The 11,855-nt window shown below is 37.0% G+C and overlaps 1 protein-coding gene and 1 long non-coding RNA gene across 4 annotated transcripts; both read left to right on the top strand.

Moving 5' to 3' along the window:
* Positions 295–3,537, top strand: LOC110011736. Its single transcript, XR_002286806.1, has 2 exons — positions 295–2,256; positions 2,696–3,537. It is a non-coding gene; the product is annotated as an uncharacterized LOC110011736 (long non-coding RNA).
* LOC105157580 (protein CASC3-like) lies at positions 6,009–11,714 on the top strand. Of its 3 annotated transcripts, none has more exons than XM_020692578.1 (11): positions 6,009–6,733; positions 7,802–7,904; positions 8,003–8,223; positions 8,301–9,115; positions 9,725–9,839; positions 10,061–10,186; positions 10,366–10,421; positions 10,506–10,551; positions 10,631–10,855; positions 11,259–11,319; positions 11,426–11,714. In XM_020692578.1, exons 1-9 carry the CDS (start codon positions 6,195–6,197, stop codon positions 10,656–10,658), a joined length of 2,049 nt encoding a protein of 682 aa, XP_020548237.1. In that variant the 5' UTR covers positions 6,009–6,194; the 3' UTR covers positions 10,659–10,855; positions 11,259–11,319; positions 11,426–11,714. The 3 variants fall into 3 exon arrangements, with proteins under 3 accessions (XP_020548237.1, XP_020548236.1, XP_011072294.1); XM_020692577.1 differs by having other exon boundaries at positions 11,259–11,345; XM_011073992.2 differs by lacking the exon at positions 11,259–11,319.

The raw sequence follows: 11,855 nt of genomic DNA, 5'->3' as shown, positions 1-11,855 counted from the left end.
ATATATATATAATTGTACTAATTTTCAGGAGAGATCGTCGTAATTTATTTCATAATTATTACTATTACTAAAAACATTAATTTAATTTCAGCCCAATTAACTTGCTTTCCTTTTCCCCTAAAGAGCCTGCTGAATGCAGGCCAGCCCAAATCTATAACTGGGTTGGGCTAGGATTGGCCCGAATTCAGATCCAGATAACAATAATCTGGATCCTCCTAAATTACCAGAAACATCCTAGAAACTGAGATAATTCCATGGTTATTAGGTCTACGTATTTGGTTGCATCCCCTATATATACTCCTTCCGGAGGCTGCAGCAATACCTTGCTATAAACCCTAAATCTTGAAACACTCCAATCCCTAATCAGAATGCTCCGCTTGTCGCCGCTCTCTACTCGATTTTCTACCAGTTGCAATCTTAACAATATTTTTCGTGTATGGTCTTCTTCTTCTTAAGTGCAGCTCGACTTCTCCAGACCTTTTTGAGGTTTGAAGACATTGATTTTATTTTCTTGTCAAATTATTGGGGTTTGTTTATAATTGTTTCTTGTTTATTGAATTGTATGCAAATGATGATATATAAAATTTGTCATACTCCCACTGGAGAAAGATGATATATTTATTGGGAAATCAGAATCTCTGATGCATATTTGTGCTGCTAAGATGCTATTTTTATCAAAGATTTACTAATTTATTTTAATTTTTGGGGGGAGGGGTTGTTGGTTCAATTTGAACTTAGTTGAAGTTGCAGCTTTCTTAGAATGCCCGCATGCCTATGATGGCGTTAAATATACTTTGAGTGATGAACTATGAAAAGCATATTAACCTGAGGCTATGAGGCATTTTATTTGTTTCTTTTTTATTAGGAATTTTTTTTGGGGGGTACAATTCAGTTGCAATGTTTTGTTAATATAATTACTGCAAAGGTTTGATTTTTGCAAGTGATGACAAAATAGACAGGGACATCAGATCTCCTTTTAGGAGAAAGATGACTTGGTCTAATGGGAATCTCTCTGATGCTATATTAGTTAAATGAATGTTTTGATCTTCCTAGAACTCTCCTTTGATATTTTCTACTTGAAAGTATGTTTATAATGCATTGTACTTTTGTATATATGTTTTCACGCTCTCGGTAGATGGTACCGGTGATGGTGTTAAATATACTTTGAGTTCTATACATTGAAAATATTGAAATCTGAGGTACCAAAATTCCAACTTTTTTGAGTGGTTTTGGTTGCACTTTTGATGAGTGTTTGTCGAAATACCAGGTTATATGATGCAAGTGATTTTTGTTTGTGGCTGCTACTGTTATCTTCTTAATGCTTTTTGTTGTTTTCTTTTCAATTTGCAATGAGTTGGTTTGTGCATATGATGATAAACAGACAGGGACATCAGCACTCTATTAGAGTATGATGATTTGTCGATGGGAATCTCTCTGATGTATAAACTTCACCTCAAAAAATTATGATTTTTTTGCTCTTCCCCTCTGTTTTTGAACTCTTGTTATGTCTTGACCTGAATTCAGATGCACGAGACATTTTAATTGATTGCATTCCATAATTTTAGTTCATATCACAAATGGTTTTTTATCGCCATATGTATTTTCAGTTATTTTCTCAAAGTTGGATAAAACTAGCTCTGGTCAAGCCAATAGACACGGTACTCCTAGATCCTCATTTTCAACTCCTTGGTGTATTAATGGGTTGGCCACCCAGTTTATACTTTTGTGAAGCCCTAAGATAATTCTTCCCCTCATTCTTTTATCTCCAGAAAAACTTAATCTAGGGTCATAAGACTTGTAAAATGAACCACACCTTCGTAGAATTGATCTTAAGCTGGACAAAGGATCTGGTGGACTCACTGTCTGTTGGTGGACCATTTGTGTCATTATCTCCAGCATTTGTATTTTGTTTCATCACGCTTGTGCTGTGTCTGCATTAGTATCTTTATTGTGTACATAGCACATTTTTTTCTTGGAAAATTTTTGTTGGATTATTGAAATTATTTTGCCGATGATGCACTCTATAGCATTTATTATCAGAAATTAAAGATGATGATATGCAAATTGTCACTACCTCTGAGGCAAATCATTGATGACACAGTACTTAAATGTGTAGTTTGTATACAACTACTGAATTTTAAACCTATATCTGTATTGGAACCTCTTCAGCTGCTTTCAATGTGTCCACCATTGCCTGTATTGTCAGAGAAAGAGATGATGATATGTCATCATTGATACCTCTGAGGTATCTCAAGGGTAAATCTTCTTCTATACCTGTTTCTTGGCATGGTATTCAACTCATTTTTCACTTGGATATTGCATGATGGGCAATAAGATCTGTATGTCTACTTTTGTCTTTTCATTTGACTTTTTATCAGGAAATCCATAAAACTATTCATTGTTGCTTCCCAATTCTTCCGCCACTCTTCTTCCCTTTATTTCTCATAGATGGAAAATTATTCTATTGGTCAATGTTTTATTTTGAGTGTGTGTCAACTGTTAAAATGTTGTGTTGGAGATGTGGGCTTGCCGGATGCCTGATGATTGCTCCACAAAGAACGGAGATTTGAATGGTGGCGTTTGTTGAAGCCTATCTTTCCATTGGGCTCCAAATAGCACCAATGTAATAAAATTATGCAGTGTAAATGAAGGCAGGCATTTTTTTCTTTAATTGTATGTTATTTTTCTTTTACAGGTCCTTTTGTTCCCCCTCCCAAGCTCCGTTGTTGTGCTTATGTTCATGTTGGATGGATTAATGATGTAATTTTAAATTTTAGTGGAGCAGAACACAATAAGATGATCAGGGCTATTTTATTCTGAATGTTATAGCCTGCGTTACATCCAGGTTTGGCGGTTCGGCCTGGATGTAATGGCTGATTCACCATCAGACTTCACGGGGTTGGACATGAAGCAACAAAAAGTTGCTGTAAGCTAAAATAGTCAAATTGCCTCTAAAAGTTGATTGCAGCTTCCTCTCCCGATCATGAAAAATGAGACTACCTCCTCTGTCCAACATGTTGAGTTCACCTTCGACAGAGAAGGAGCTCTCGTCAAAGTCTAAGGCGGTAGGCGCATCTATGTGTGTATATATATACACACATACAACACAGACCAGGTAGCAAACAAAAGCACAAATGCTGGGAGATGGGAAACTTCAGAGAAGAAATCAAAATGGGATTTTCCAGAAATTGTTTCATTCCTTTTCTAATTGTCTTTTAATGTTCCACCAAGTAATTGGATGTCCCTTTCATGCTATCTCAGCAACTTCTCCAGTCTTCACCACCCCAGTTTGTTTTATGGTGAAAGGCCAAGGGCCAGCTAGTGGCTGCTCACTTACGTCTGCTAGCTACTGTATTTATGTAGACTGGAAGCTAGAGAGATGCTAAGGTATAGAGCTGCTACTAGAGAAGGTACTTTCATGCTAGGCGTCCGGACCTATTACGCGCAAGCTGCATTCCCGGCACACTTGCTATATCCACTAATTCTTCATACCACATCATACTACCTACTATACCTGATAGAGAGCCGTTATAACAATTTAAGACTAGAAGAAAGCAAGAAAGAAAAGGATAGCGATCGTGTTGGAATATATATTTTATAAGTTGTCACAACTCGAAATGTTTTAAAAGAGTATTACTCAACACAATCTTAATGACTTTAATCTATAAGTCGCACTAATAATATTATGTATGGAAGGCATAATATCTAATAGAAAAAATGGAAAAGAACACTGTAATTCTTGAAGAATCGTAATTGCTAATTTTATATACAGGAATCAATAAGGTATATAGATTTTTTTTAAATTCTCATTTAAAAACATCACACCTACTTAAATGGGATGCATAAAAATCAAATGATGAAAATAACTCAGAATCGTGAACAACATTGGTGGTATTAAATATTCCACATTAAAATATTCTATATTATTTAGAGAAAGATGTTATATAAATGTGTCATGTAATTTATTGAATGGAGTAGGAGATGGAATATGGTCGGCAATAGAAAGTTCAATCGAATAAGGGTGTTTTTAATTTGCAATTTATGCTATTAAACTACTCAAATTAAGTGTACTTAAGTATAAAATTATGAATAATTTTCTCTTAATTTCTGCAGCATATTAACTCCAATTTCAATTTCTTTTTTTTATATATAAACTAAATCCAAACACTTGAGACCCTCGAGAAACAAGAAAAAAATAAGCGAAGAAATCACTATGAGTTTTGGCACAATATCTTATTAGTGTTGTTGCTCAGACGAGTCCAATTAATGCTGGTTTGTTATTTTATTTTAATAATAACTATCTTTTTATTTTAATATTAATTATAAACATTTAATATTAATGAGTAGAATATTAATTGTTTCAGTATTAAACATTGAGTTATAATGTCAGTCTAATCGATTTACTAAAAGGAAAAGTGGTTCTAATTGTTTCTCTTGTATTACTAATAGGTCGTTTAATTTTTTATTACACAAAATTCATCTACTTTTAGAATTAATTAAATAAGTAATTCAAATTCAAATTGAAGTAGATTTCCATCGGTTCGACATTTAGACCAACATAATTAGCGGTAGGTCATAGATCAGATTGAGCGCTCCGTTATCTGAATTGAGCTTGGTTCAATTACTGTTTTTCACTAATCTTATGATTATGTATTCTCATTATAAATTTATAGATCAAATATATGCCTTTTTTTTTTTTTGTGGGAGTCTTAAGTTTAAATATACATTCCACCGTGGTATCCAATTGACATAGATGTCAGCTGTCAGCTCAAGGAGTCCCATGTGAGCAAGGAGGGGCTTTCTGGCGGTTAGGACTCGTCGTATGTGAGAGGTCTCTCAGGACAAGCAGGACTCCTGCAAAACACTCCTAGCTACGGCTAAAGGTGATTTATCCCTTATCTCAATCATCCCAACCAACTTCCGCAATATTCTCTTGAGCAGGATACACCCCTTGCAAATGTGGGCACTCCCCCATAAATACAGGTTTAGTCCTTCTATGAGGAGGTCGGCCCTCTCACTCTTTAAGCATTCTCTAAGCACTCTATAAGCACAATATCATGTGTTTTTGTTCTTTTCATCAATCTTATTCATCATTTCTCGATTTTCAATCATATTCACTTACTTTTTGACTTTATTCAATCTTAAATTCAATATTAATTTGGGTATTGGAGTGCTAATGCCTTTTTCGCAGGTCCCCCTTTCAAGATCCATATATGCTTCGACCCAAATTTTGAACAATATTCCATATCTATTGGATTCGTGCAATTTTTTTAGCGCATCATACCCTATTGTTGTTTGCAATATTATTAATTTTCTCCTGATTTTAACAGTCCTCTAATAATTAGTCCAATTAATTAATCTCCATTAGATTTTTATTCAATTTTTATGGTAAATTGACCAACATATCCTTTTAGATTATGAATTTTAATTTTGCTTCATTGTTAAATTTTTCTAAAATAATTTTAAATGGATATTGTTTTTATAATTTTGCAATTTTTTCCATTTTTCCAATTTGTTTTTATGAAAAGAAAAATACATCAGACAAAGTTGATAATTCTAAATTTTAATTCAAGAATGACATAATTTTATCGAGCATCAAGATAGTATTATAATTTTTTAAATAATAAAAAAATATTTATAATAATCAATCATTAGGAGAGTTCGTCGTAGTTTATTATAATTATTACTATTACTGAATATATTAATTTAATTTCAGCCCAATTAATTTGCTTCCTTTTCCCCTAAGAGCCTGCTGAATGCAGGCCAGCCCAAATAGATAACTGGGTTGGGCTAGGATTGGCCCGAATTCAGATCCAGATAACAATTATCTGGATCCGTTCAAATCAAAAGAGTAAATTACCAGGAACACCCTAGAAACAGAGATAATTCCATGGTTATTAGGTCTACGTATTTGGTTTCTTCCGTTGAGGTGAAGTACAGAACAACTTCAACTCATCCGTCAATGCGTACCCACCCCCCCACCCCCTATATATAAACCCTTGCCTGCTCAACCTTGACTCTTCTTTAAGACCACAGAGTTATAAGTTCCAAAATATCCCCCAAAATCAACGCTGATTAATTCTAGAAATCTAGGGTTTTTCAAATCTCCGATCACATACCCAAAACCCTAACTTCTGTAGGAATCGGAACTGCTTCTTGATTCGGGGTTGAGTATTTTCTGTCGGTTGGAAGTGATGGCGGAGGAGGAAATTGAGTACGAGAGCGATCCGGAGGAGGCAAAGCTGTCGCTGAAGATGCGGAGGAGGGAAGCGAGCGATGATGAACAGGATGGTGAGGGAGGGGGGAATAGTCGTGAGAAGCCGCCACGGAGGATTGATGAGTCGGATGGGGAATCTGAAGGCGCTGCGGCGGAGTATGAGGATGAATTGGAGGAAGAAGAGGAGTATGATTTGGATGAGGAGTATGTGGAGGAGGAAGAGGTGGAGTATGAAGAAAGTGGTGGTGTGAGAGGTGGGGTTGATGTGGAGGTGGTGGCAGTGGAAAGAGTTGAGGGTGAGAATGAAGGAGCTGTCACGGGGGAGTTGATGGAGGAGGAGGAGAAGAAGGAAGTGAATGATGAAGCAAATAAGATTGGTGATGAAAATAATAATGTTCTTGATGGTCAGCATGAGGAGGAGGAGAGAAAGGAGATGGAGCCCTTTGCTGTGCCGACTGCAGGGGCGTTTTACATGCATGATGACAGATTTCGGGACAATGCTGGTGGGCGACATAGGTATCAGTTGATGTTGTGTGTCAGAATGAGTTGCATTGACTGGATGTTGTACAGCTAGTGTGTCTACCTGTTGAAACATGAGTTCTTTTATCTTTATTTAGATTCTGGACTAGGAGTGGCATTTAATTTGTTTTCTTTTTGGGGAACTCTTCATGGACTGACCTAATTGGAGTGAGCTTCCTTGTCTGGATTTTGTTATAACTTGTGCTTTGCTTTTTATTAGCATTTTAGCATATAAGTCTCTTTATTATTGATTAGTCCCCACTTGACAACTAGAGAGAGTATCAAGAATCTGGTCAGGAATGATAAATCAGCATGTGGCGGAAGAATAAGTGGAGTCTTATTTATAGATAGCATGTCGTGGAACATTGTAGTTTGAAGTTCGAGGTTTTTGGAGTGGGTGCGATAATTAACCTTGTATGATTGAAAACAGCTTGCAGAAAGAAATTTGGGGTTAATTACGTAAGTACTTCAGACAGGGACCATCACTTATTTGTTGCTTATGGTGATTTAGCCTGTAAGGTTTTGATACATATATATATATATATATGTGTGTGTGTGTGTGTGTGTGTGTGTGTAGATAGAGAGAGGGAGAGGGATTAGGATGGATAGTGGCGTGGCAAGAAAAAGAATCATGGAGGGATGGGGGGTCACTTTAGAATCTTTCTCATCTACCCTGTAGACCCTATAGGTTCTATTGTGGGCTGGAAGTAACTTATCAATGATCATAGAAAAGACGGAAAGATGAAGCAGGAAAATTTTGACTAATGGCCCTATTGTAAAGAATTTTCTTGTTTGATATCTAGCTAGTGCTGTACTTGCATGTTATATTATATCTATGATTTGGCCAGTATCTGTAAAGCAATTTTAACTTGAAGAAATATACATTTACAGGATACATATGGTCTCGAAATGTAAAACATGCATTTGAGTTTAAGAAGTACCTTTCCTGCCATTTGTGTGATGCAGGTGTTAAGATACTTGTCTTACTGTTACCCTGATTAAGTGACTAATGATTTCTTTGGATGTTTTCTAGAAATCTTACTTTTTGGAGTTTTTGGTTTTCAGGCGAACACTTGGAGGAAGAAAGCTGTGGGAATCTAAAGATGATAGGAAATGGGGGCATGATAAGTTTGAGGAGCTGACCATGCAGGAAAGACATCATGAAGAGGTGAATATTTAGAACATGTGCTATTAGCTGTGTATGTCCTTTTTTTGTGTGTTTATGCAAGTTTTTGTTCTGCCCTTCTTATATGAGTTTATTTCCAGCCTAGAAGGGGTTCCAGGGGTCGTTATAGAGGTCGTGGTAGAAATAGAGCCGCAGACCGTGGATATGCACAAGGAAACAGGGCCAGAGAATACACTAATAATAGCACTCAGAATAATAACAATCAGAGCAATGCTCCTAAGGGTGTCAGGGGACGAGGACCTCGAAGGTATCAGCCATCATATAAGAACAACAATGAGGCGCCTATTACACAAAACAAACAGTGAGTGAAATTCTTCTCTTTTGCTTTTATCTGTTACCCAGTCAGGTCCCATTGATGCTAAATTTTTTCATTTATAGATCTGGGAAATTAGGTGAGAAACATCCTCATGTTAGCTCTGGAAGAACTAGTGAACCTGTGTCTAACACAGAGCCGCCTAGAAAACAGGTTGCCTCCAATTTGAGCATCACTTCTCCTCCATTTTATCCCACTGGTTCTTCCACCAAAGAGAATTCCGTGCCACTTAAAAGAGATGCCCAAGCTGGCATAATCAGTAGAAATGGTCAGCAACCAGTAGTGGATGAGAGTTTTAATACGGCACGATCAGCTGCAACTATGCGGGGAAAGAATGTAGCAGATTCCATTGGTGTGGATAAGCTTTACATTGATGATGCACCCTCTGCTATGGACGGGAAGACTTCAAACACTATGCCGATGTCATCATCTAACTCCTCATCTATAAATCCTACCCAACCTCAGTTGAGGGGTCAAGGAAGAGGACCAGCTTCCTTGACACAAATGGCCTACCAACCAGCTGTCTCTAATAATCAGGTTAACAGGGTTTCTCCACCAAGTCAGCTACAAAATGTTCAGAGGAATCCTGGTCAAAGTCGTGCGCAATCTTCTGTTCCGCAGTTCACGCAGCGTTTTCCAAGTGGAGCACAAGCTTCTTCTCCACCAAAAGCTGCTGGGGCAATGAATGCATTTGAATCTGGGGAGCTGGAATCTACTTCAGAGTCGAGTCAAACAAAGACTGCATTAGTTGCTAAAGGAAAAGGGAACATGCAAGGCGGTGGAAAAGGCTCCTTCCTGTATGGTGGAGCACAGGTTATGGGGGCCTCTAGCAGTATGGCCAGTGGTCAAAGCGATCAAAACTTCCCTGCTTTCTTGCCAGGTAATATTTCTGCATACTTATGTGTCTGAAGGGAGTAACACTTTTCATGTTAAACATGGTTCTAAAAAGTTTTGACTTCCTTAAAATGGGTTTGACTAGACTCACGTAGTAATTTCTTTGTTCCAGCATAGGAAGTATGTTCTTCAGGCAGAAAGTATCACAGCATAATGCACTGAATGAGCTTAAGGTTCTCATGCCTGATCGAAAATTTGCTTCTTAATTACAACAATAGTTTTTAGAGGAGGATTGAGTACATTTTGTTGTTCTTTTACAAGGAATAGCACCATGTATGATTTGACATGAAGAATATGATTAAGTATTGGGCGCAGATGGTAATGTTAGTTTGATCCACAAAAGAGAATATGGCATTTATCTTTGATTAGGGAAAGTATTCGTGACTTTTCGTGCTAGTCTTTATATTTAACATCTTTTCTTTAGCAGAAATTTGAAAATTTGACTAATAGTAAGTAGAAATATTGTATATTTAGAGCTTATTGCTATTTTCTTTGGAACTTCTGTATCAGAATTCTATTCTAGTCTATATTGTTTATCTTGTGCTAACTTGATCCCCAACTTCATTTAATGTGTATATTTGGTCGAATTTTACAGTAATGCAATTTGGAGGCCAGCATCCTGGGGGAATTGGAGTCCCTGCTGTTGGCATGGCTTTCCCTGGATATGTTGCTCAACCACAACTTGGTCTAGGGAGTTCTGAAATGACTTGGTAATGACTGTTGCCCCAGCTAGTCTTCTGACATACGAGGATGTTTTCTACCAACTCTGGACTTGCATCTTTTGTTGCTTTAACTTGGTTGTTTCAGCATAAATGAAGTTTTTGATATCGTGCAATACATTTTATCTTCCATGTTAATCACTGTTATGTTTATTTGTCTTAATTTTTGTTTCTTTAGTTTTAATAGATTTTTTTTTAATGAACATATTCAGGCTACCAGTTTTAGCTGGTGCTGCTGGAGCACTGGGCGCAACGTATTGTCCTCCATATATAACTGTTGATGGTTCATACAATGCTCGGCCATCTGGACAGACATCTGCTGTATCAGCTGCTTCAAGGTTGATAGGATAGTGGTTTATTTTTTTTGTTGTGTTGTTCTACCTTGTGCCAATGTTTACTCTCTCGTATTATGTTTGTCAGACTTATTTCCTGCTCTGTGCTTATGAAGTCAACTATGGGTGTATTGCATTCAACCTTTTTTATTTTGTTTATTTATAACGAACCTAATTGGTTGCAGCAAAGAAAATAATACAGCAAAAGTTGGTAATGATTGGAAACCTGCGCAGAGGCCTGGTAAGATATAATTAACTTTCTGTTCCTTGTAACTGTTAATCTTCCCACTCTTTTTAGGGAATTCAATATCGTTTTCATATGCAGAGCTGGCAAACGATGATTTTGGGCAGAGGCAAAAGAACCCTCGCAGGCAAGTGTCATTTGTCGTACAGCCTACACTTTTGCCATTGATATTCTCTTTACTTAATATAACATCGATCTGTTTGCAGATATACGGAGATGAAATTCGACCAGTGAAGTTGTCAGATTGGGGGAATCCTTTGGAATAAGCAGATAATGTCTAGAATCTTTAGAGTCGATGTCTCTTCCATCAGTTGGGTGTAGCAGAGTTTCTTGGGTGTGGTTTTGGTGCAGGCCTTCTTCTAAGGCCCTTTGTGTTCTCCAGTTCTTGATCTGGAGCACTTTGGGCAACTGAATATTCTGAGATAACTTAGGTATGTCTCTAGGTTTTGTTTTGCTTTGGAATATGTTGCACATGCCATTAAATATATTTTTTCTTTTCTGGGGTTTCCTTTTTCTTTTCGTCCATGTTGGTTTGGGTGGTTCTTAAAAGCAATATGATCAAGGAAAGAAAAACAAATATTGGCCTTAATTTATCTAAAATGTGTAATTCTTGTGACCATAATCATCTTCAAAATTTCTGTATGCTCTTTTAGATTTTTGTTTCCGTTCCCTTGGGTTAACCATCTTAGTGGACGGAACGGAAAGGACTACTGAAGTAAAATGTGTCTTGTGCGTTTTGTCTCGAATAAACAAAAATTGTTATGCCCACCCAACTGTGCAAGTTCCACCGGTGGGTGTTCATATTCTTATTTATCTCTGGTTGTTGCTGGTTAGGTATATCTTAAAAACGCCTGATCTTGCTGCTTAATTTGAGGGAGCCACTGCAGCTTGACAGGTGGCAGTTCCTTGTTCTTTTATGCTGTAAGAACACCAAAATACTAGATCTTATCTTGGTATTCATTGCTGGATGGACAAATAAGTGACTTAGCTGTTTGATGCAGGTTATTGTGCATTAGTATTTTCCTGAAGCTTGCAAGAAGATTGTAGTGGGGCTTCTTCAAAAAACATTGGAATAACAAGTATTGTTGTGCAGCTGTTGCTTGCTTTATCGAACTAAGTTTCTCCTGTTCTTTGTAACGGTGGGTTATTATCAATCTCATCAAGGTTTGAGAACTTGCAGTTTCTCTGGGGCTTCTTGTTGAGTTGAACATAATTTTAACCTATGGTCTTTGTGTTAATATATTTGGGTTGAGAATAAAATTGCTACTTGTTGGTATCGGACTATATTAATGCTTCTCTTTTGTTTTGCTGTTGCTCATATTATATGGTTAGCGATTGGACTACAATTGTCCGCAGTTTTCGTGCTATTACCCGACAATCATACATGAATTGGTCATTTCTGTATAGCTGTTTTGATACTTCATTTCTTGC

This window comes from Sesamum indicum, linkage group LG3 (genome assembly GCF_000512975.1).
Source record: "Sesamum indicum cultivar Zhongzhi No. 13 linkage group LG3, S_indicum_v1.0, whole genome shotgun sequence".
In the NCBI taxonomy this organism is placed as follows: Eukaryota; Viridiplantae; Streptophyta; class Magnoliopsida; order Lamiales; family Pedaliaceae; genus Sesamum; species Sesamum indicum.
This window is presented reverse-complemented; position numbering and strand designations above follow the sequence as displayed.

Coding starts and splice junctions, on each gene's coding strand:
- LOC105157580 (XM_011073992.2), top strand. CDS start 6,195: ATGGCGGAGGAGGAAATTGAGTACGAGAGCGATCCGGAGGAGGCAAAG. Junction 10,422..10,505: donor GAAACCTGCGCAGAGGCCTG/GTAAGATATAAT, acceptor TTTCATATGCAG/AGCTGGCAAACGATGATTTT. Junction 10,552..10,630: donor AGGCAAAAGAACCCTCGCAG/GCAAGTGTCATT, acceptor ATCTGTTTGCAG/ATATACGGAGATGAAATTCG.